Source organism: Sphaeramia orbicularis, chromosome 24, assembly GCF_902148855.1.
Source record: "Sphaeramia orbicularis chromosome 24, fSphaOr1.1, whole genome shotgun sequence".
Lineage (NCBI taxonomy): Eukaryota > Metazoa > Chordata > Actinopteri > Kurtiformes > Apogonidae > Sphaeramia > Sphaeramia orbicularis.
Genome location: NC_043979.1, coordinates 27,083,374 through 27,109,994, shown reverse-complemented (window position 1 = coordinate 27,109,994; position 26,621 = coordinate 27,083,374). Strand labels below are relative to the sequence as shown.

The 26,621-nt window shown below is 36.9% G+C and overlaps 1 protein-coding gene across 1 annotated transcript in view; it reads right to left on the bottom strand.

Moving 5' to 3' along the window:
• galnt14 (UDP-N-acetyl-alpha-D-galactosamine:polypeptide N-acetylgalactosaminyltransferase 14 (GalNAc-T14)) overlaps positions 1-26,621 on the bottom strand; it is a 297,487-nt gene that overhangs the window by 219,932 nt on the left and 50,934 nt on the right. Inside the window, exon 2 of the mRNA XM_030128374.1 lies at positions 12,509-12,678. Coding sequence (XP_029984234.1) covers positions 12,509-12,678 — 170 coding nt within the window. The remainder of the gene's footprint in view (positions 1-12,508; positions 12,679-26,621) is intronic.

Below are 26,621 nucleotides of genomic sequence, written 5' to 3'. Positions count from 1 at the left end.
AGATTACACCTGCGGGGGAAGTATAAATCAATGTCTTTGCTTTCTTCTTTGTGCTGTATTTAAAATGTATTTAGTTGTATAAGAGGCTACAGTCCTTCCTTCTGATGTACAACTGCAGATACTGCATTTTATACCCTTTAAAAACTCCAGACTACACCTGATTTTCCTTTTCTATGACTAATGGATGTTTTTGTGAGTGCTTTTTACAGGTTCAGAGTAACATTCAAAACTCTCAACAGAAGGGGGAGGTTACGTACCAGAACACACTTAGGACTACCAAAACTACCAACACATCAACACTATGTATCCACAGACTGTATCACTCACTGAATAAAGTATAAAGCTCATAGCTGGTTATTTTGACATTCGGTCAAATTAATACTTCACATGTAACTGATAGTTCACATCATAGCTCTGATTTCTATCTGTTTGGAATTGTGCAAACAAGGGCAGAACAGTCACAAATCTTCATCGCAGAATGGGGAACTAAGGAAAAATAAAAACATCATATAATAACTTTATACCTTCATAGACTTCACAATCAAACTCACTTGTGTAGAAGAAACACTGTGATTTCATCATCAAACTCCATTCTTTTCAGTTAGAGCTGTGTCCAGCACTGAAAACAACAATGCCTCTAGCTTTTATCACTTTGTCACTTTCTTTTGCCACGTTTCCACTACGTGGTACAGGCTCGACTTGACTCGGGTACCAGGAACTATTCCTGGAGGCCGTTTCCATTACAGGATACTACCAACTTTAGAGTACGTGGGTACCTGCGCGTAACTTCCGTATAATTTCTTCAGCTTCTCCCAGCATTGCATGAATGGTCCTTTGGTAGCCATGTGTTGTCATCTGCTCTGAGAGTTGCTGATAAACTCGCTTGTTACGTGTTGCCCCGTCAAGCACACGCTGAATCTTTTCATTAGCCACAAAGGACAGAAATGTCTGAACCTCCTTGACCAACTATGGTGTCATTTTGCAGGCCGTCATCAGCGATGTATTTAACCTACCGGAATATTAACTGTCAACTTCTGAATCCGGTTTGTTAAAAATGGCGGGCCGCGCATTGATGACACAATGACGCAGAGACAATCAGTGGTCTGCTGTTTTTTATACATCACATTTTAGTATCTCTTCACCCGTTTTGGAACCTCAGCCGAGCAAATACTTAAAAAAAAATACCCAGGTACCAGATTCCAGGTACATTTACGTAATGGAAACGCAAAAAGGCAGAGTCAAGTCGAACCGGTACCACGTAGTGGAAACGTGAGTTTAAACTCTAAAAGTTGTTTCTTTGTGGTTCACGTCCCACATTATGAGACTTTTGTGATGGTTTGGTCAAAGGCCCCATGGTGTTTGTTTTCCTCACCATGGGAGTCCAGCAGAGTGACTCACAACTCCCTATAGTGGTCACAGAAATCCACCAGACCATCAGCACAAATATATTAATTTCATGTCTCTACAATTCAAAACCTTGGAATCTTTAACAAAACTGTAGAGCTCTTTATTCTATACACTCTACGATAACTGTAGGCCATTTCCTAATATTTTCAAATAAAAATACTACACTACACCACAAATTATTTGGTTCTCACCAAGATTAAAAAAAAAAAAAAAAAAAGAGATTTACAAGTGTTAGATAATTTATCTTGTTCTAAGAGTTAATTTCTTATTTCAAGTGTTCATACATCGTAGACATGCTTCTTTATAGATTTAAGAATCTTAACTCAAGAGATCTTGTCAAGATCTTGCTGCATGGACAGATTTTTCACTTATTTTGAGAATCTTTTCCTCAGATCTTGTGTTTTTAGGCACCCTTTTTTGAGGTGTATGTATCACCCTTTTAAGAGCAATACCATAAAGTAAGTACTGGTGCTGTTGATAGTTTTCCTTTTTGACAGTAGCAGAAATCTAGAATATCAAGAGCCTTGTCCTTCAGCATTACTAGAAAATAAGATACTGAAATGCTGATGAAACACCAGCTCAGAAAAATGTAACCCAAACTTTTTTGGCCAACTTTAGCCCATTTCAAATCTGAACGTCTAGACATCTACTGACTTGCAAATCACAAAATCAGTGTTTACTCTGAGGAAGTAAATACGCCAATTCAGAAAACGATGTTAAAAGTTTCTGGAGGTCAAAAGTGTGTTTTTAAAATCCCTGCTTTTCTGCTGAACATCGGCTCACAGAGAATCAGAGCCTCAGGGGTGTTAAATGTTTCCTCCATCTGCTTTTGATACCAGACTGTGTGATCATTCATCACTGGAGCAGCTAATCAAATAAACGAGCTTGACGAGGGAAAATAAAAATTATTCAGTGTCAGAGTTCAGGGGATTTTTTTTTCCCTTTGTGTTTTTTTGGAATTGGTGATGTGAGAGGGATGAGAAGCATCAGCGTAGGAGGCGCCAAAGCTAATACAGTGATTAATGTTTAGCTGCATGTTGTGATTCATGGAAACATGACTAAGAGGCTGACTGAGTGTGAAAGAACACTAATGCCAGCGTGCACGCACACACACACACACGCACACACACACACACATAGACAGACTCACTGAATGACTGTATGATCTGGTTAGTGATAAGTGTTCAAGGATCACTGGGTCATAATGCAGTGAATTAATTAGTAACCCATGCAGTAGGATGCTTATTTATTTTCCCCTTGTCTGGCGTTGCTGATGGTTACAAAGAAGATGCCTCTGTTTTGGAACAGTGACAACAAAAACAGTAGAGCGCTATCACATCTCCCACCTTGGCAAAACAAAGAAAATGACAAATGTGTCCAGAGTGGTGTGGTTATGCTTTAGAGGAAGGAGAGGATGAGAATTTCACACCCTTTTAATGCCACCGCTTCAGCATGGTGACATTTTCTTCAGAAACACCCTTTGAATCAGAGCCTGTTGTTGTTTTATTACAATTCTATAACAAGCATCATGTGCAGTTTCAGGCAGCGATCATGTACATATAAAGTATAAATTGCCAGAGGGGCTGGGCAATAAATTGATTTAATTAATTGAGTTTTTGCATTATGGAAATTGTGAAAAATGCCTAAGTTGAAAGAGTGAAATCAGTTCTTCTTGTGCATACTTCTCTTGCTTAAGGCCCTCTGTTACACCTTGACTATTCAGGCAGCGTATGCCGACGTATAAAAAATTTGGCGAATACGCTGGAGTGCATCAAATAAGTTAAGGGCAAGTTTTGTGTAAGTTAAGAGCATGCTGAAGCATGGTGGTATAGGTCATAGTACAGCAAGGTGATGGTTTATTTAATGGAAATACTGGATAAATAATGTGCATTTACACCTTTGCCCATGCTCCTTTTTAGTGTTGTTACATGTTGATAAAGATTTCAGAGATTTCAGAATTAAAGTGGCACTCAGTGGAAGAAGTATGCTTTACTCAAGTAGAAGTTCAAATAGCATACACGAGAAGTAAATGTACTGTATTCTTCCTGAACTATATGTATGTACTGTATCAGAGATAGGTCAATAAGATGTTCCATAAACTATCAGTATCAGCAGACATTGGTTCCAGGAATGGCTAGTCTGCTGTGTGAAGTTTTACTTTACCCTCATTCTGAGTTCAGCTCCACACATCAGATGATTCTGAAAACAGCCACAACGATCAACAGAGGTTAAGACGGAGGTGATCAGTGTTTGATGCCATGTACAGTATACATGTAGCAGGGTATGTGAAAAAAGAGATATATTCTCAAGTGTTTTTGCCTTTCATCAACATGAAAACTCTGGTTTAGGTTTAGGTCACTGAAAATGATGATTTCTGAAAACTCTAGCCAAAAGTGGTGATTTTAGAAAACTTGTACAGAGGAAAACTTACTTTTAGGGTCCCAAGTGTCACAGTATGCAAAAAAAATGCATTGAGATCTTGTGTGCGACCTGTTTATCCTAAACTTAACCTAACCTATAGTGTATTTATTGGGTTCATGCAGATAAAAACTTTTCTGAAAACATTCTGATGTGTATGATGTGACTGTTGAAAACAGAGGTGGGGAAATATCCTAGTTTCTCTAAATATGAGGCTACATGTTTAGATGACCTGGATGTCCGGGTGTGAATGTGAGGAGTAGTTCAGGGACATCCGTATGACAGAGAATCACAAGATGCATATGAGGGTTAGTCTGAGTTTTTGTTCTGGTTTTACCACCTGAGAAAGGCCCACTTAAAAATCAATATCAGTGTGTGCTATATTTAGAATATTTTCACTGCTTGTTCTTGTCATTTTACAGTCCACTGGGATCTAAAGCCCTGAAGTCTGTTACACCTACAATGTTCACGGACAAAAAGAGCTATTCTGCAGCCTGTGTTGTTGTGTTCCTGTTGTGTTTTAATACTTGATTATGGAATCAAACAGGAAAACGGACTGAGGTGGTGAGGTAATATAAGCCTTACTATTATACTGAAATTTCACATAATCAAAATTAAGAAGCAACAACAGGAATATTGAAATGAAATGTTTGGCATTGCAGAAATTTTGAATGCATTTCTTCAACGTGTATATCCTCCTGAGACCCCGGAAAGTAAAAGTTTGGGCTTTTTTACATTAAATAATTGTCTTGATTGGAAACAGCATAATACAACCGTTTCAGATATATATATATATATATATATATATATATATATTTTTTTTTTTTTTTTTTTTTTACTGAATGTTCTTTGCAGTGGAGAGCATTTTATTTCTTTTTTAAGTAAAGCTGTGAAACTCTTGTTCCCATACAGAGGACAAAAATGCATTGCTGGGTCTCGAGAGGATATAAACCAAAATCACTGCATTTTCTTACTCTTTCACAGTGGTGCAAAGGTATTCACATTTACCATAGTACAATACAGATGCAGCAAAAATAAACAAACATAGGTTGGTTTCAAATGGTCAAAACTTTTATGACTTGCCAAACATAACATGTAAGAAATGCATTGAATCGTGAGTTGTCTCTAACATAAAACAGTCAAAAAGTTTTGTTACCATTTAGCATAAATCTAATTCCTCTTCATTTCCTTTTTTTGTGCATTTTACTGTTTTTCCTCCACTTTTCTGGGTGCCATATGAGCCCATTGTGTGGTACCGTTGGACATGTTTCCTCTATGTACTGTATCAGCTCATTGTCTTCATGCTTGGATCTAATCCCTGCGGCGAAGCTGCTGTTGGGCTTATTGACTGTCTGTCAGTCGGGGAGCAGACGGAGGGAGGTTCCCCTGTTCACCGAGATAATAGCGGAGCACTGGAGTGGAGTGGTTTCCACACACACCACACACACTCACAGCCTCTCAAGCTCTGCATGTGGCAATTATCTCTCCTCTCAGCAGCTTGTGGCATCTCCCCCATCGCTTCTCCTCTCCTTCGCCGCTCTCCTTAATCTCCTCTTGACTCCTCTGCTTTTTCCTCCTCCTCTCCCTCTTTCCTGGCATCCACCTTCATCCCCTCCTGTCTCTCCTGTATCTCCCCATCTTTGCCGAAGCTTTCTACAGCTTCCCTCTCATCTCCTTCCTCAGCTCCTGTGTGCTCCACCTCCTTCAAACCCGAGATAGCGACAAACAGAATGATGACCTGTCTCCTCACCTACAAGCCCGCAATAAAAGACAACACTCTCTGACCCCCCTTTCACACCATCTGTACTTTAACGCAGTGCATCTGCAGCACACAGATACATGTAATATGACCGACTGCCTGAGGAAACACACTCTGAACAGATAAACAGCACAAACAGCCAGAAAAACTAAAGCGCAGAAACGTATATCTTGCCCTTCTTCTTCTAAACTACTAGAGCCAAAAAGCCTGCTTTAGTATCTGCTTATTGGTATTAAACTATTTAATTTCACTTATAGGAAGATGATCTTTTTCTTATGAGATGCAAAATACTTGTACTTCAACACTGGCTGCAGGGCTCCAATAACATTCTGGGTTATACAGACTAAAGAACTCCTGTGTGTTCATGTTTATGTTTATGTGTTTAAGGTAAAATCCTGCCTGACTTTGTTTTTCATTTAAATTTGATTATATAGTGCTAGTTAAGCAAGACCTGCTGCTAAATTTGCTTGTTTTGAGTGTGAATTACCATTTCTACAATATTTGCATTTGGGTAAAGCATTTCCATAGTAATGTTTAGTCTAAATCAGTGGACAGATAATTCTAAAACGGAAAATATGCGTAACTTTTTCTCTTTTTTTATCACTATCATTAAAAACTAAACAGGGGAATATCTGTTGGAAGAATAGAGTTCACACACCACTAAAATCGATGCCAAAGCCAGTGTTTTGGCCAAGCTTCGATTTCCAAACACATATTTTTTTCTGTTATTTCCCTTTAATTTGACACTTGTCCTCATGTCTATGCTGTATTTATCCCTGTGGAAGCTGACCACTGCAGCTGCAGACCCTCACTGCTGGCAGTTAATGGTCCGCCTCAAGATTTTCAGGTCAAATCTCACTTCTCTAATCTATAGGTTATCGTAGACCTGCTGAGAAAATAACAGACCTGGAGCCTCTTCTCTAAGCCTGCTGTGGTTTCCCAACCGGAGCGTTGTCTCACAGTGGTGATCTACCCGCCGGGTTTTTGTCTTTATGTATCTATAAACTATAAACTAGGAGGATTAGGGCCACGCAACAGATACAAAATATGTTATTTTGAGAATAAAGGCATAATATTATAAGAATAAAATGGTAATGTTTCCAGAAATAATAAATAATTCTGTCATAAATAATGCTACATGACTGATTTTTATACTTTATCAGAAATATAGCTATTGATACACCCATAATGCAAATAAAATGTAACTTTGACAACTAAAGAATCACAATTGACAGGATAATACGCGAATGCTACCGAGCTGGATTCCGAGCAGACTAATAAAAGTAATATCTTGAGAATTAAAGTAGAAAAGACACCAAGTTCACTATAGTTCATAGTTGCTATGGATGAAGGTGGGAAATGAAAGAACAGCAATAGAAATCTACAAGATGCAGTTAAGTGGAATCATTTCACTAAACAATAGCTTTACTTCTTTCTTCTTTTAACTTTCTCTTAATGAATTTGTTTAATTTTCAGCTATAATTTTACTGTTGTTTCTGTTATTGTTTGTCTTTCTTTGTTGAAGATGATTAAAATATGAAAAAGGGAGAAGAAAAAGACAAACTCATGTAGTAGAAAGAAACTATTTTAAAAAGAAATAATGGATTATGGCAGGTTTTTGATTTGTTTGTTTGGCTCCTTTTGGCCGTGTATGTTAAACACTTTTCTTTGTTTTGTCTTACTGCACTATGAAGACAAGATTAAACAATGGTGCCTGTGAAAGTTTATTAAATTGTAGGTTTCTGTATACAAAGCTTTTCTATACCTCTAAGTAAGGCATCAGAAAGTACTGTCTTGGCATCCTCAAACTCTTCTATAGGTAACAGATGAAGGTAAAAAAAAAAAAAAAACTTAACATAAACTGCAACTCAAATTTAGATTATAAGTTTATGAAGTAACTTCTAAAAGACCACACCCTCATTTTCAACGGCAGCGTGTCTCTTTCTCCTTGCTCCCTTTGACAAATTGTCTACCTCCCACTTTTTGTGCTCTTTCTATATATTTCTGTCACACCGTCTTGAAACTGTTTCCTCTCAGGATCGAGGCCAAAGTGTAGGAAGCACCTCAGTGAGTCTGCAGTCAAAGAGACAGTGTTTCTAAGAATACATAACCTCAGCAGCTTCAGATGAGGATTTCACTGCAGATTTTTTTCAATTTTTTTCCTTCCTTACAGAGTATGGAGTGCTATCATTTTCCCTGCCAAGTGCTCCTGAGATCTACAGCTACGGTAACTGAGTTAACAGATAATCACACAACACCAAACCCCACCTCATCCCCACACACACACACACACACACACACACACACACACACACACACACACACACACACACACACACACACACACACGCACACACACACACACACACATATCCCCTTCATCGCTGTCTATATGAGATAAATGAGCTCCATCAGCCCCCTACCTCCCTGCTAACAGATTAATGTGTAAGTGTATCCCTGCTTTCCCCTCCCACACACACTTTGCACTTTGTCCGTTGTGCACACACACTTTTCAACTGCCTTATGTCAGCTCGACAGCGAATTTCCCTCCTCCGGAAACACAGCAGATGATGCAGACAATCGACATGCCACGCATTTACGCAAGCTAGCACGCACATATGGAAACGCAGAAACACACACACAGTTTGATGCATGCACAGTGATACACACAGCAGACACTGTGTGACTGATTCAGACATCATGCATCCCATCATTGGCAGGATTCAAAACGTCATACACACTGCGATGTATGTGGCAGTTACGCTAACAGATGCCCACTACCACAACCAGCACCAGCAGCAGCCATTCAATACTTAGTCATATTCACTATAACTGCAAGAACGAACAAGCAGCCAATTAACGCCCACATGCTGCTTCCTATTAGGGAGCTGGGTCACCAATGATCTGCCTGCTAACCTTTAATTATACACAGAACATCAACTGAAAGTGAGGGGATTTTGTTCCTCAACACCTAAGACAACGATTAAAACAAACGTTCTCTGTTGGTTATAAACAATATCTGAGTCATAGGTACAAAATGCATAATGTGTCAATATAAAGAGCCTAAGTCCTGCCCTGTCCAGTGTGATTAATGGGACATAACTTGGAAAAAAACATGAATTGTGCCCCCATTTGCAGATATGTTTACTTTACTTTATAGGAGAAGAAAGTCACAGTTTGTGGCAAAGATGGTAAAGTCGAGTTTTGAGTTAAACAGATGACTGGGCTACATTTCTCCTTGCATGTGATACATGTCACCAACACCAAAATAACTGCTACCTTGGCACATTTTACATTAATCTTCAAGAGCCAGTGTGAAAAAGTATTTACAAAGGTGAAAATCACTACAAGTCTGGTCATGTTGAAGCTTCATCCACAACATTTTTATATGTACTACATATTTTTACCTTTGATAGTTCAGCAGTTTTACAACAAACTGAGTTTTTCTTCACTTGTAAAATTATCTTTGAAACTGACAAGCAGCATATGTCTACATGGTGGCACAATTCAAAGCAGATCAAAAAAAAATAACTTGCCTTTCAACATTGGCTGTAATACAATTTTCTCCCCCTGCTTAGGTCCCTTCAGCTCTCTACTTCAGGATCAAGAATGAAGGAAAACTAGAACTGCAGCCTCATGATTGTTTAGACTACACAATCTCACTACATACTCATCAGATGCTGATTCTAGGTCAGGGTGTTACATTTAAACATACACCAAGCACCAACTAGTACCACAGACATCTACACAACACCATGGTCACAGTTCGGTTAAGTTAACCCTCAAAGACCTAAACAGATGTGGTCAACCACAAGCATCTACTGATGTAAAATGTGATCCACTAATCCTATTGATAAACTTAAATAATTCAAGTAAAATGAAGTTTCTCAGCTTTTCAGTGGCATCAGATATGACCCATTTGGACGTTCAGAGGCTCCGCAGTGTACATGGAAACGCTGTAACCTTCTAACATTGATTCACCAGTAAAACCTGTGTAGTTTGACATATGACAGTGTCTATAGACTGTTGTTTTACATTCAGTTATAGTTGCTCTTGAAAAAGTCACTTTTGTGTCAGTTATATCTGTTCTGATATAACCTTTGAATTTACTCTGAGCTTTTATGAACATACAGGGTGTCCCATAAGTCTCCATACATAGGAGACATAATACATTCCATGGTTCTAACATGTATTTCTTTATATTTCTTCTTTAAAGTTCTTCAGCAGTGGAGGACATGCATTGAAATGTGTTCCCGACAAAATGGCAGTCATATAGAGCATATTATATAAATAAAAATGGTTTATGTCAAGAAACATTTATTTTTCCTATGTATGGAGACTTATGGGACACCCTGTATATACGATCAGTAAATGAAATACATGAAAATACCTGATTTTCACTGAAAAATACAAAATACAGAGGTAAGTATTATAGTAAATGGGGATAAATCACCAGGAAAGGTTAAATGTATGGAAGTCGCCACACAAATAGTTGTGGATATTTTGGGCTATTACATAATAATATAAAGATTTTTTTAGTTTAGTCAGATTTCAATCATGTGAACAAACTTTTCCAAGCATCACTGTCTTTTAAACTTTAAATTGTAAAATATGTCTAGCTAAATAATTGTGTAAATATTTTTTACATTGATGCACCAGACATTCGGTGCATTTACATCTAATTTAAAAACAAAATGCCTGAGGCTTGAATATTCTAGTCAGTGAACGCATCAACTAGCTGTAATGAAGTTTTCACACAGGGCCATATTACAGACATAGCATACAAACTAAGCCATCTGAAGTCACTCATTGTAGAAATTACTTTGCTTTCTTAGTTTAATGCAATTTACAGGAAAGTTTAAGAAGATAATCTGGGATTAGGGAATTAAAAAGAAGAGGAAAAATCAATCAACCAAACAGTCAATCAACATAAAATAAATGCTAAATCCTACAGTAAACATGTGTAAACCTATTAAATAATTAATCCAACTGAAACAGCAAACACTGTTCATGATGTAAGCCGCTGAAAAGCAGCTCTCTGTTGAAATTCACTTATGCAGCATTTATGACAAACTGCATCACTGTATTTCCATATTTTTCCATATGTCAAGATGAAAAGTCATCATAAAAAAACAAAGTGTAGGATAAGGATAAGTGCCTGATGTGGAAACAGTACTTCAGTGTGTGTGTCACATATAATATCTGCTGACCTCTGCACGCTTTCCACAAGTGCGTAGAAGTTTTTATCTCCTGGAATGTGGAGGAAGGCAGTTGCTGTGAGAGCAGTGAGCTCCTTATCTTCCTTCTGAGCGTCTTTCCAACAGACGAGGACGGCACTCCACTAAGAGGATTTCTATTTCAGTGTTTAATTTAATTTCTTAGCGGACACACGGATTGTAATTTGGTGTTTTTTCTATAAAAATGTGTTTGGTTCCATAATCTAAATTTGTTTTAGTGCAGATACCGGATTAATTACAATCTCTCTGAGAAGCTTTTGTGTAACTGAGTTTGTGTACAGTATACGTCTATACTGTAACACTGAGAGGTGATGCATGGTGTCTTCTTCGTGCTGTTTGTTTATGCCTGCAGGACACTGACATTTGAGTTTTTATGCTGATAAGTCTCATTTCTATGCAGTGCACTCTCAACATTCATACATCACATTGCAAAGTGTGTGGATTACAAATCTATATAGCTAAAGAAACAGGAGACATATGATACTCTGCTGAATATCAGGTATAGTCTGATACACCTGGCACAAAGATCTGAGCAAAAATGCAAGAAAGAATAAGTACTGTAATAACTGACTCATTGTTTTGAGTAATTTTCATGGAAGAATGATACTAAGAACCATTAAAAGTCAACTGTGGCTGTGTGATTTAAGTCTTATTGTGATTACTGATGTACAATGTATGAGGTGTAATTTAGATTTCTTTCTACTTGTTTCGTTATCAAGTAAAACACATTTACTCATTGTGAAATTAATATTTTTTCAAGTCAAATATACACATTTTAACTACCATTAAAAACATAAAATTAAAGAAATACTTTTTTTTTTTACACAATCTGTCTCACTGCTCAATCATTACAAGATCATCCAACAACAAAGGATGAGTTGATTTCCAGTTTCTTCAGTTCTGCTTGTTTTCCCCTTCTGGTATCGGCTTAATTCACCTCAACTTGTCTCAGTTTGTGTGCTGTATTTCCACTGTAGTTATAGTGCAGGATGTCATAGTGATGCAACGTAAATCATCGCGAAATTGTCAGTAATTCCAGACAACAACAGACAAGGATAAAACTTAAAACTTTAAAATCTAATTTCCAAAATAAAACATTATATAAAAAAATTTTAGGTGAGAAATGAACTCAAATTTGTGGTCGATATATCAAGAAAGAGAAAATTTGCTGAATATTTGCTCTGGCTTAGTGTCCAATATTGCAACATGATTACCATGGATCACCAGTTTATGATCATTATGTTACATCAAATATTGCTTTAATTAATTTGGAATGTTGGTTGAGATGTTACTAGAAACAGTATCTGATAGGAGCTGGCAGTCCCTGCTTTCACACAGTGGAAACAACACAAAAGTCATGCGAAGTCAGGGCAAGTCAAGCAGAAAATGTCAGTGGAAAATTAGATGACATCACACTAAATTCTCCTAAATCTGGATCTTTAAATTGCAGCTTTTGTGATTACATAATTGCACAGGCTGATATTATGTCTGTGATTTGATTAATTATAGTCCTACAGTCAATATTTACACTGGTGCTCAGACAAAACAAAAAATCTCAGACATAATCCCGTTGTCTAGGATACAATAGATGAGAAAATCCCTGTGTCTAGTCTGCATGGTCTATGACATATGGTTATAGTGTTTTCTTTGTATTAGTCGGTTTATTTTCTGTGTGTGTGGTGTGTACCTGTAGTGTCGTGTGTCTCTCAGAGCTCGGTTGCTGGGGATGCGTTCACTCTCTCGCTGGTTGAAGGCGTACAGTGTGTAGGGGTCATCACCAGGTTTCCATCGTCGAGCGTTCAGGTAACTCCTTTCATCGAAACCCTCCAACATGTCCTCCCACTCTGCATCTGAAATCTGTCGATAAATCGGTCAGTCACTTAGGGCAGCATACTATGTTTATGACTAATTCTTGTGTAAATATGCAATATATAATAAACTCTAAACCAAAACGCATTTTATTTTTACACAAATCCTACAGTGTACCTTGGAATATTTTTTGAAATCTTGCATGTTAATGTGGATTTTTCTTGACTCCAAATGCAGTATGTTATCTTTGGTCTCTTGGGATTTTCAGAAACATATCAGACAGCAAACTGGTACATACAGTATCTACACATTAAGCACTTATGGAACAACAATCAAAGTTATTTTGAGGAGATGTTCATGTTTATGTGAAAGGCTACAGCGTATAATATATATCATTACCCCACCCCCCGAAGGCGAGGCAAGGAGTATTGTTTGTTTGTGTTGTTTGTTTGTGTTGTTTGGTTTGTGTTGTTTGGTTTGTGTGTTGTTTAGTTGGTTGGTTGGTTGGTTGGTTGGTTGGTTGGTTTCTTTCTTTCTTTGTTAAAACACTAGCAGCAAAATTATTGGTTGACTTCAGACCAAATTGGATTTACAGATTGCCAGTGACCCAGAACAGATATGGTTACATTTTGGGGGAAGTAGGTCAAAGTTCAAATTTCTTTTTAATGATTTTTTTTGTTTGTTTGTTTTTCCCATTTACTTATAATGAGCAAGATTTCAAATGTCTGTAGCAGCAAAACTATTGGTTGAATTCATACCAAATTGGGTGTATAGACTGCCATTGACCAAGACTAAATGTGGTGACATTTTGGGAAAAGTAGGTCAAAGTTCAAATTTTTTATGCATTTTTTAAAATCTTTTTTCTTCCTTTTACTTATAAGGGGCAAAATTTCAAATGTCTAAAAAACCATCAGTTTTTTTTTTCAATTTACTTAAAATTTGGCACATATATAGAGGCAGTTGATATGCTGACATCACAACACGCATAAACATGATGACATCAGCTGGATCGATGCCAAAATAAGCTACAATACATGGGAGAGGCGGGGTTTGTTGTGCCTGGCACCACTTGTTTACATACTGTTTTCAGGGTTCTACAATCATGAAAACCTGGAAAGGTCATGGAGTTTTAAAATCTCCCTTAAAATCATTAAATATTCTGGAAAAGTCAAGGAGTTGGATGTTTGCAGATGATCCTATAGGTAGAACATGAGCTGAACTTTTCATTAATATTACTTTCACATTATTCCCAAATACAAAGATAAAGATAAAGCTCAACATAACTGTGATTTAAAGGCAAATATTTCAGTGTAATGACTTAGATTACTTTTAGAGCAGTAAAATTAATTCTCTGGTTTCTCTTTCTTAGATATTATATTTTATATTTCGTGGTCAGACAAGTTTCGCATCTTGATCATATTCTGCATCTCTGTGTTGGAAACTCAAGAGACAGGAACAGAATAAAAATGGGGGCATCATTATGCTTCATATGCACAAAAAGGTTTATCTGGTTTTATTATCTCCACAGACCGAAATAACATCATAAACTGTTTCTGGTGTTCGCAAAATAAAAAAGAAAGTCATTCCATCAGCAAAATCACTGGTAACACCATTAAATGGGATGCTAATGTAGGCCATGTCATAATATTTTATCATAGGCAACATGTTTTTAGGTGATTGATATGTGACTGAATATGTTTACAGGCCAATCAGAACATATCAGTCAAATTTCCTCTACTGTACCACATGCCCAAAAAGTTGTGTACATACACTGTTGTAAGATTTGAGCATAACCTCTGCTCAGGCTCAGACTGATAACTGCCCAACGGTGCCTAGGAAGGACGGTACATTCAGTTCTTGGTTGGAGGTTCATTTGATAAATGAGCATCTGTCATTTGAGCTGTCCACATGTGATCAGATGTCTTAGGATGTATGGCTTTGGACAACTTAACTGAAAATAACAGCTTAATGTGATACTAAGAATTGAAAACCCCCACCCCATCACATAATACTTTTCCCTTCCTGCTCACTGATGCCCTGCCTATTCAGGGATTCATTTTGAGTTTTAAATGAAAGATAATAATTATTAATTAAAGAAACCATATTAAACTAAACTGCTGTCCTTTTTGTAGTTCAGTCAAAACAAGACAAACATTATTGTGCCCAAGTCTTAACTTTCAGTCTAATCACACTTTGTCAAATTGGGTGAGTAGTCTTCAAGAATTGGTTGGATGAATTTTCTAAAATTTGTAAAAAAAATTCAAAAACTGAAATTCATCCAGTCAACTTGGCACTGCAACTCTCCTGGCAGTAAAGAAAATGTGTCAGATTTTAAAAGCAGAATAGTCTTGGAAAAATCGGTTGGACAAAAATTTCGGACAGACGGAAAGTCGGATGGAATTCCTGGCATTACTATTTACTCTCGAAGAAGAAAAAGAAGAAGATGAAGATGATGAAGAACAAGACCAAGAACAGGAAGGAAGAGGAAGAAGATGGAGAAGGAAAAGGAAGAAGAGAGAAGGGAGAAAAAGGAAGATATAAACTAAGTGGTAATTCATTCAAATGTGTAAACGGATTTCATATTGTTACTGTAATGGTGCTGGAAACTGGACTCCAGTGCTGAACCTCGGTGTAGACTGATATTTATGATACACGGAGCAGGAAGTGGATGACTGTGTAGAGCAGGTGAGTGATGACATGCAGCAGGTTAGAAGATTGAAGAGTGCATGGGCAGGCAGGGCAGCGGTGGTCAGCTAAGTGGTGAAGAAAAACAGCCCAGTGCCTCAGGTGGACAGGTCAGCAGCAGTCCACTGAGTTGTTTTGCATTCATCTTCACATATGGCTCAGTGCACTGCATTCTATTAACAGAAGCAGCATGAGGTATATCTGTACTACACATGAGGTGGACCTGGGTGGTGTACAACCTCCAGGTCGTCCCTGTTCCACCCACGTGAACCAAATGGGAAAAGGAATCAAATGTAGACAAGTGTACATTATGCATTGTTTTATTTTGAAGGTGACTACTATTTTTATCAGTTAAAATACACAATATGGGCAAAAATACTGGGACATGTCACACCTACAGCTTAGAGAACTTCTCACTGATGATAAATGTCAAATCCATACTCTTCTGATTTTTCTTGCTGAGAGAGAGGTGAAGAAACCAGATGGTTACTCGTGGTTAAAATAGTTATTTATGGTCAGAATATGACCCCGCTCATGACCCCACCCCCAGCTCAGGAGGTAGAGTCCAGTCCAGTAACCAAAGGGCTGGCGGTTCGAATCCCACTCCGTCCTAGTCATGTGCTGTTATGTCCTTGGACTTCACCCTCCTTGCCTCCAGTGCTGCTACTCTCACTGGTGTATGAATGCGTATGAATGTTCGATGGTGGTCGGAGGGACCGTCGGTGTGAATTGGCAGCCACGCTTCCATCAGTCTGCCCCAGGGCAACTGTGGATACAAATGTAGTTTACCACCACCAGAGTGTGAATGTGTGAGTGAATGAATAACGGATCCACTGTACACACTTTGAGTATGCGTTCATAGAAAAGCGCTATATAAATCTAATCCATTATTATTATTTCTGAAATCTAGATGGAGAAGATTTAAGATAATTATAATGATTTTTTGAAAATCTATGCAGAGTAAAAAAAAATAAGCAAAAACATTATATTCTGAGATTTGTTATTGTTTTGTTACCCTTTCCGGTGATACAACCTGAATTCCATGTGTTCCAATTCTTGTGCTATTTATAAATTATAGCCAACTGTTAAAAAATATATATATATAATTATTACTAAATAGTTTTACATTTCTGGAACAAAAATAAACCAAAAAAATAGACCTTCACTAAATCTATGTTAAAAAATATCCAGGTAATTGGTAAATGGTTGTAAATTTAATTAAATCTAATGTTTTAAATATATTTTAATTAAACTTTTAGAACTTTAATCTTTTAAGACCTAGAGCATTTTTTGGAGGGGCATCCATATGTTTTTTTCTCTACACCTAACTTTAAGTGATTTATCACAATTTACCAAAATATTGTTCTTTGCATTTTACATTTTTCAGTAAAAATCAGGTACTTTCCTAAATGTAATTTACTGACCATGCAGATGTTCATAAAAGCTTAGAATAAATTCAAAGGTTATTATATTAGAACGGTGAAAACTAAGGAAAAGCTGTCTTTTTTCAATAAAATATATCATTAACTTAAAATAAATGTATACATTCACAAAAAAATGACAGTCTTTCCACATTCACTTTGGAGCCTCCGAACATCCAGATCAGTCATATCTGATTCCATTGAATAGCTGAAAAAGTGCATTTTACCTGAATTATTTACATGTGTTGATATGATTAGTGATTGAAAAAGTTATAATCATTTTGGATCAGTAGATGCTTTTGGTCTGGGGAGGTTGTTTGGGTGTTTGAGGATTAAATCTACTCAATGGTATGATGTGTCACAAAATAATGTCATGTACAGTCGCAGCCAAACATTTTAGCAGTGAGACAAGTTTTACATGTTAGAAGTTTCAAAGACATTTATTGAGAATTAAATCACACTTGAGCAAAAACTCAGTTCACTGCCAGGGCTTTTGGTTACGACTGTATATGATTCTGACAACAGCTACTGGTTTCACATGATCATTTTACACATTAGCCATGATTCCATTCATGTATTTTTACATTTGAGGAATACCATGTGATATCTGAGAGAAGAGACTATGTCGGCTGGATTGAAGTACATGATGTGGTTTTGTTGACTGACATGTTCTTTACATTAGTCATCAAACTTGACGACACATGAAAGTGTGATTTAGTCATAAATGTCACATCCTGAGCCTCTGATTGCAACCTGTGATTATCCACTGAGGATACTGTGCATCCACTGTGATGCAGGTAATTGTTTGTGGTGAACAACTGCTGCTGGGCTTTTAAAAGCATCAGGAGAGTGTTTAGAGGTCATTTCACTTAAAGAACATTCAGAGAGGTTTTTATCAGTTGCTCTTTGGTATTTAATGAGATAAAAGCCGGACTTTGGTTTTTTATATGAGCATTGTTGCCTTGTTTTTTTGAACTAAAAGCAGCCTGTGTAGCACTGCTGTGTTTTTTCACAGCTCCACATTAATTTTACACTAAAACGACACTTTGTTTCTGACCATTTAATCCTCGTTTCAGATCTGCCCCAACATGTTGAACAAAGAAAACATTTAATTCTGATAATCAAGTAACTCTGAAAGCTGTATTGTATTTAACTGAATTAAAAGAACATAGGACATCAGATATAATGACAGGTTTAACCCATAAAGACCCAAACATCCACCTATGACCAAATGCATCTGAACAAACATGTTTCGCTAATAGCCTACCTATTGATCCACTAATCCTATCAATCCCTGTAAATAATTGGTGGAAAATACAATTTGTCATCTTTTCATGTTAATCAGATACGACCCATTTGGACTTTCAGAAACACCAGAAACATTGATTCAGCAGTAAAACCCATGGAGTTGGATCAATGACAGTGGAAGGAGACAGTTGGTTTATATTAAATTAATGATATATTTTGCTGAAAAAGTCACTTTTTCTTCAGTTTTCTCTGTTTCTGATATAATAACCTTTGAATTTACTCTGAGCTTTTATGAACATCCACATGATCAGTGAATATATAGGAAAATACCTGATTTTTTGCTGAAAAAACAAAAAATACAGAGGATAATTTTATAATAAATAGTGATAAATCCCTTAGGGAAGGATAAAAATAAAGAAAAATTAATTTGGGAACTGACACAAAAGTAACACTGGGTCCTTATGGGTTAAACAATTTTTATTTCAATCATAAGAACACACACTCCAGACGATACAGTCCAGATGCACTTGGAGTTCATGTTAAATGAGTTATTTAATGATTTCAGAGTGGTGATAGAAACGTAGATGGTTAAACGTGACTTTAAAGCAAAACAAATGTGGTGCCATCAGCTGGTTGTGTGAGCAATGTTTGCACCGAAAAATAAAGTAGAAGAACAAACTGTGGGTGCAAAGATGGAGGCAACATGGTTTATATATTTGCAGTGTGACCTGGAAGTAAACTTTTACCCTTAGTCTCAAACAGAGCTCTGACACTACAACACTACAAAATTCTGGGTGGCTTTCGTTACAATTCAGATCACACTACAGGATTCCAATGGTTTGAGTTCAGAGCTGTTAACATTTAGGTCATCAGCATGAGACTGGTGTAACCTGTGGACCTCTTGTGATTTAGAATTGAGCTCCAGACTTCTGCACTTTGTGGATGTCAGGGGTCACTGTTATTAGACTCTCACTTACAGGTAACTACTGCCAATTGAAAAAAAACTCTGCTTTTACAGTCTACCACCAGGCACGTCCTCGATCTCCAACATCTTACTCTAACTGTGGATGGGTGTCCATGCCATGCGTCTCCTAAATTTGCTTCCAAAATACGTTTAAAACATTCACATAGAATTGTTTCCATGGTTCTCAAACTGCAAACAGGCTAATCAAACCAAATCACAGAGATGTCCATTAGCACAGGCTTGATGACAACTGACTTCTATGCTTGCCTAGATAAGTTTTTATGTCACAAATTACAGAAATGACAGATTATCAAGGGATTAAGGTTACAGACAACCTCCAGAATTCATCGATTCATAGTAGGACTGACTAGAAATACATTTTTAAAGCTCCGGAGATTCAGGAATGATCAATACAGAGCTGAAGTCCTACCCCGTCTAGTATGTGTGTGCAATAGTCACATCGCAGGTCCTGCAGTGTCGGAGGCAATGGAACTCAACATATTCTCATCTGATTTCAACCTGAGTAGCTGACACACACTACGTGCAGCGATCCACTAATCACAATCGTTCCTAATCAGTTTGCTGAAGCAGACCACACCCCTACACATAGAGTGAGTCGCTGGTAACAACATTGAAAAATGAGCAACGAACAAGAGAAAATCACCAAAAATGAAGACTTGGTGCCAAAAAGAAAAGCAATGTCAGTTATGTGGAATTATTTCGGCTACAAGGATGATACTGAAACATGTGTTCTGCGTCGATAGTGTCTTGCACCTGTCGCCACAACGAGGGGTAACACAACTAATTTGTTTGACCATTTATGTCGGCACCACACAGCTATTATATCCTCCTGAGTATTTTTTCATATCGCAATATATATCGTAGGGTTAAAAAAATTGCAATGTCAGTTTTTTCCAATATCGTGCAGCCCTACTGGCGACCAAGTATCAGACAAAAAGTATCCAGAAACCCAACGCCGTAGTAATATCACTCAAACAACAAAAGTGTAAATAAGACATAGTGTCACGAAGTGAATGGTTAAGATGGTAAATCAAAACATATAACAATGTAGTGTAAAGGTAAAATCAACATAAAAGTATCACTAATGTCCATAATGTTGGGATACATAAACTGGATGGTTTGGTCACTCATAAGCGTCAACAGATCAATGTGATCTGATTGTGACTTTTTAACACCATAAAAACACTTTACACAAAGTTCTGTAGGTTAAAATGAACAAAAAAACCTTTAATGCTGACACAATCCAAGTATCACTACAAACACACCAGAGAGCACAAATAGATCAGCTAGCCTAGCCGCAGGAATGCTAACAACCCACAATGCAAAGTAGTGACGCACTGACACTGGGAGTGATAGGAGTTTAATTCTGCATTATTATTTTATTATCTGCTCCTATATTATGAAAAAAGTGAATGTTGAAATGTTAAACTTGAAAACCTGACGTCTGAAGGTGTCACACATTCAGGTCTAGGCTCAGTTCATGGTTAATAACAGATATGGCTCATTTGGGTGCAATCAGATCAGACCTGCTTCGAAACAGAAGGGTTAGTATTAATGGAGTTTCATAGTAGTTCAGGTATGTATTCACATATAGTCAACCTTCTTTTAATCAAATCATTCCCAAGATCAGTGTGTCCCATCCCAGTTAGCACATTCTATAAGTGAGGTATTCATTTAGTCTGATCTGTGCTCACCACGTCATTCCTTTCACAGCGACCTACAATCTGAAAATCTCCTCCTCCACCTCCCCTCTGCAGCCTCCTCCTGCATTAGCAAAAAACGTTCTACACTGTCATGCAGTTCTACTTTCAAACGGCATGAATCTGAGGTTCTGCCAGGGTTTTTGTGATCTCAGGGACTATCTGTGTCAGGTTTGCTCTTATTATTCCAGAGCAGCACTTGAGCAAAACCACTGTCAAACTAAAATGCATGTCAGTCTGTATAATCTGATGTAAGAGCCCTGCCTGAACTTAAAAAATGGCACAATTTACATTAGATGCCAAATATTTAGGGATTATTTCGTAAACCTCTGGGTGCCTGCTGCTTTCAGGTGAGCCAAGTAAAGTACAAGACTCGATTGCTGAGATTTAACTTTTCTTGACACAGTGCTATAACCCAAATAATATTTTTCTGCAAGATGTAAATTTTTTTCTCGCTTACTGACAGGACTGTTAACCCTTGCAGAAAAGAAAATACTGTGCACATTTGGAAAGAATAAAACTAATTCTTGTTTGTCAGCTGCTATATTTCAGATCTCAAATGTCAGTAGTCCTTGAACACAGTGATTTCTGCCAGTTAAGAAAAACTTTGAGAAAAAAGTTTACTGTTGAGTTGCTGGGCTTCAGCAAATTATGAAAGTGTGTTTCTCAACGTGACTAAATAAAATTATGGTTGTATGAAGGGGAGGAAATCAACACAATTTTGTGCATGAAAACAGCTAATCAGTGCTCTTGTCTTTAGACCGGAATAAAAATCAGACCTCATTTGTGTTTTTTTCCTGGAAAGGGACAAAAAACTTCCCAGTGTTGCATTAAAGAAGCCTCAAACTCTGCAGAAACCTTTACTTCTCCTGAAAACACAAACATTATAAAATAAGATATAAAATGTTAATGTAGCACATAAATCCTTAGCAGCTCCTAACAGCTAGTGGAGAAAAACACAAGGTGGCGACGACTTAAAAAAACAGCTACAGCTGCACTTTCTGGAGCTCTGCTGTGTATGTGTGTGTAGTTTAAAGGAGAGTGTAGATCATTTATGAGACAGTACAGATGCCTGTTTGCATGCAGGAGAGAGTGTGTAGCGTGTTTGTGTGTGTAGTCTGTGTGTCTTAGGGAGTAAATGTACTTGTGTGTACATCATTTATGAGGAAGTGTGTGTCGGCATCGCTTCAGAGGCTGACAAGTGTGAGTTTCAGCTGTTAGAGATGTGTGTTTCAGTGTGTTTGTGCTTCACATGAGGAAAGAGGATGTTTCTCTGAGGGTGAGAGATATAAAGACTGTACAGGATCATTCTCTCTCTCTTTTGCCTTCATAAACATAACACAGGAGCTTCAGAAGGAAAAACCCGGAGGCCATATTTCTCCCCAACGACCACACACAAGCCCATAGAGATGGATGGAAACACACAAACACACACACACACATAGGTCACATCACTGATGATGTGCGCAACAGAATAACATTTATGGCGAAACTGCAGTGTGGATGGAGGGATACAGGAAACAACTCCTCATCTTCTCTCGTCGTGCTCCTCCTTTTCTCTTCATTATTCAGCCATACGACTTGCTGATGCGACACATTGTCTAAATGGGGCCATTAGAGGGCTGGGAGTCAGACTCTATGTGTGCGTTAGTCTGTATTGCTAGTTCTTCCCCTGGTGGCTGTAACATTGAAGCATGAAGAACAAGAGAGAAAGAAGGGGAAATGGGAAAATGATGAGCAAAAAAGAGAAAAAGAGAGGGAAAGAGGAAGAGCAAAAGGGACAGAAAAAAATGGAAATAAGGAAGGAATTAGAGGTAAGAGATAAAAGGGAAGATGGGGGCAGAGAGAAAAGCATCAGAAAAAAAGAGGTAATTAGAAAAGTGAAGACAGAATGAGAGAAAAAGATGGAGCAGAAGAAAAGTCAAGAAAGTCTAGACCTACAGAGGACGGAAATAGATGATGATAAAAGGTGGAAATCAGATGAAGATTAGGGGTCATTATCGAGCCATTCAGCATTATTTGCCAATATCATCATTATTATGTTCTGTTTTTTTAGTTTTTTTATGTTGATTATGTTTTATTTGAATAATTTTGATAATTATCTGATGTTTTTGCAGTCTTCCTCTTGTCTGATCTCACCACTTTACTGTGTGCTTTGTGCACATCTGATGCTTCTAAATGTAGACTACTAACTGATTACAGTTGGAAATTTATATTACTACTTTATTTATATTGTTCTCCCAAAATTCCATTAACCATATGCTTAACAGCATTTTTAGCAAAGTTTGTGATCAAGTATGAGCTATAATAAAGATTTTTTTAAGGGTGATATTATAACAATTGCCCAGAGCAGAAAAAAGCCAATAGTCAGTTAACCCTTTAAATGCCAAAGTCGCAATACTGCAACAAGCATCATAACTGAATGAAACAGACCATAGTTCCAGATAGAGTGCCAAATCTTATTACCACCTCCCACCAATAAATGGCAAACATGTGCCCCTTAAACCATACACCTTCAGGGTATGTTTCTATCCAAAGTGATGAAGAAAACTGAGGTTGAAAGCCGTGGTCCTGAGCTGCTTTAGTAAGTAAATTAGTAAAATTTATCAAGTTTTAATTTTCATAGATAAGGACAAATTTGGCTACTGTGCTCCTTGACTAAAACGCTATTAAAACTTGCTGAATGTCATGTTCTACTAATGTTTAGTTTAATTCATTTAAAGGATAAGACGACAAAAAAACACAAAGAAAACTTCTATGTAAATATGTTTTTTTCACTAAAAGTTACACAATCCAATATGGGTGCCACCCTGAGACATCACAATATGCAAATTAGATGATTACATTTACTCCCATCATAAACTTTGGCTCATATCCAATAATTTTTTTCCTTTACAGTATGTCTTTATGTCTACCAGCTTTCAAGCTACAGCTTTTTGAAATTTTTATATCAAATTTGAATATATTTGAAAAAAACTGACACTGAAAAGATATTGTACAAGTCTGAAATTAAGTATCTTTCACTTTATTAGAAAAACTGCAACCACTTCTATTGCTTATTGTCCTGAAAACCTGCCAGTTCACACCAATACAGGTCGACAATGTATCATTTCTAGCTCGTTTTGCTTCTGCTCTGGCTGGTGCTTCTAAAGGCTTTTTGTAGCTGGAAATAATTTGTAGTGTGTTAAAATATAAATGAGTTATTCACTGCAGCTGTATTTCCAGTATTGATGAAACAGCGAGAACATAAAAAGTAGAAGGTATTCCCAGAGCAGTTTCCATTGTTTAGAGGAGTTGGTGTCACCTCTAATAAGCAGAGAAAACACTACCCATGGAGGTAGGACTTCACCAGGGGAACGGCTGATGATAACGCTGCACTTCTTAGTGACAGGTGAGCTACAGCCCATAAATACTGAGAAAAACACACTATATAACACCACCATGTTCTACACCCAATCTTTGGTGATTTGATAAGCTGGCGCAGGCAGACGGTTTGAGTCAAGTTGACATGGATCAGTTCCAACTTCCCTCCAAAATGGTTTCATCTTTTGAGAAAAAAAAAAAAACCTAAGATTTCATTTTTGCAACAAACGGTTTCAACTATTAGTTATCGATCCCTTTTATTTCTAATAATTGCTATTGGCCCTCAAAAAACATACAAGTTGCCAATCATTTGGGATAAGATCACAATCCACAATATGACTCACAATGTTATAGTCAATTGTTTATTTTTTTATTATATTTATTGTTATTTTTCTCAAGGTTTCAAGAGGGTTTGGGGCTATGATGGCTTTTTGTTGTTATTCAACTAAAAAAAAAAGCAATTTTCCACAGATCTTATTGAAATATTTAGACTCGTCTCTCAAAAATTCAAGGGTTGGACTCTAAAAAAGGCTGCGGAGCTGTTTAAATTTACTTACTGGCTTGAGTTATATTTAATTTGCAAAAGATGAGATAAAAACAATGTGAAAAATGGATCAAGACCAAAAAAAAGTAGAAGATGGATAAAGAGGAAAATAATGTATAAGAAGCAACTAAAGGGAAATAACACCAACGATAAAACAAAAGAAAAATGACCTAAATGAAAACGATGTACAAGACATTACATGACAAAAAAAATAAATAAATAACAGCATAAAAGATATACCAAAACAGCATTAAAAAAGCAAGTTCAAAATTACCTTAAATATGTAACAAGACAAAAAATGAAAAAAAAAAAAAAAATGTCAATAAACCTATTACAAGACTACAATAACAGAATGTAGTCACACAAAAGACACAACAAAATGAAAATGACTCAAAAGCTGCAACAAGAACAACATAAAAGAAGTAACAAAGTAAAAACAACACATAAAACATAACAAGAGAAAAAATTATATAAAAGACAGGAAATGAAAATTACCTAAAAACCTGTTATAAAAAGAAAATGACATTAAAAAAAATGTAGCAAAATGAAAATAGCATAAAGAAATGCCTGACCTAAAAATGATAATAAATGTAATAGGATGAAAATGAGGTAAAAGACACATAAAGTAGAAAAAAAAAAAAAGAGATGTAAGAAGACCACAAAACCACAAAAACAGAGATTCAGAGTTCACTGTATTTGTTTCTGTACATTATCATTAAATATTTTCGTTTCTGTGGTGACAGGGTGTTACTGCTGCGGTTAATTGTTATTGTTGACATTATCTCAACATCCGTAACTGATATTCACACATTCCAACAACAGTCATTTATTCAACAATCTATTGATGTCAGAAAAGCCGATAAAAATGACTTAAAGTTTGAGAACTGATTTAGATGATAGCTAGTTATAATGAAGTAAATATGTTTCTGTAACTATGCACTAAACAGAAAGACACCAGAAAAAAAACAGCATTACTGCACGGTGGGTAAGATTAGAAGAAAAGGAAGACAAGTAAAAGAAGGGATTAGGAATAAGATTAAAAAAAGATGAATGGGTGTAAAGTTAAGTGAAAAAGGGGTAAATGACAAGAGGACAAAAACAAAAGAGAATAAAAAGAAAAAGTGATGAGTGGAGAAATAAAGAGTAAGAGAGGAGGAAGCGAGACGACAAGGGCGAAGTGCGATTAAGCCTGTCACACATACACACACAACCTGCGGCCTTTCTCGCCTCTCTGTAAGATTTGTTTGTGTCTCGTCTCGCTAGGAGGCTGCGTTCAAGGTCCTCTGCTTTCAATCCTATTTCAGCACACACAGACACACGCAGCTTGTGTCCTTAATGCACCGTGGCATCCTCTCAACGCTGCTTATGGCTGCCTACATGAACACAGACATTCAATTAACAGACCTGAGACATGAAACACTGGACATACAACGGGTGTTTGTGGGTTCATTGTTTTTCTATCGTGGTGGGGACTTTGGCCTGAACACACACCAAGAGTTTTATATTCAACAAAAATCCAAGGCTAAAAGAAAAATGAACAGCTAAAAGCAAACAAGACTAAATAGAAACAAGAGAAAAATGCAACAGTAACTAAAACGTTTGTTTCATTTATCCCCAGGGTTAAAAAAAATATATAAAATGGCTTTATATACTATTGCATCAATTGTTATAGTCATATAACAATACAAGTAAAATATTGTTTGGCAGTTATTTTAGGAAATAAAAATGTAAAACTTCTAGAATATTTCAAGTACTTCTTAGCTTCAAAAGCTCAAAAAATAGATGAAGCACAACTCAAAATATTGGAATATTTCATTTCAAGTTTGATTAAATCAGTATTTACGCAGTATAAATACCATGAATCTCTCGGTCTGGTTCAGTGCACACAACCACAATCAAGGTGAAGACTGTTGACTTAACACTTGTCCAGAAGACACTCACGGATGTCCTCCACTGTAAGGAAAGGACACTGCTAAAAGGGATGGAAGTTCACAGAGTAGTGGATCAAAGCAGATTTATGGAAAGCTGAGTGGAAGGGAAAAGTG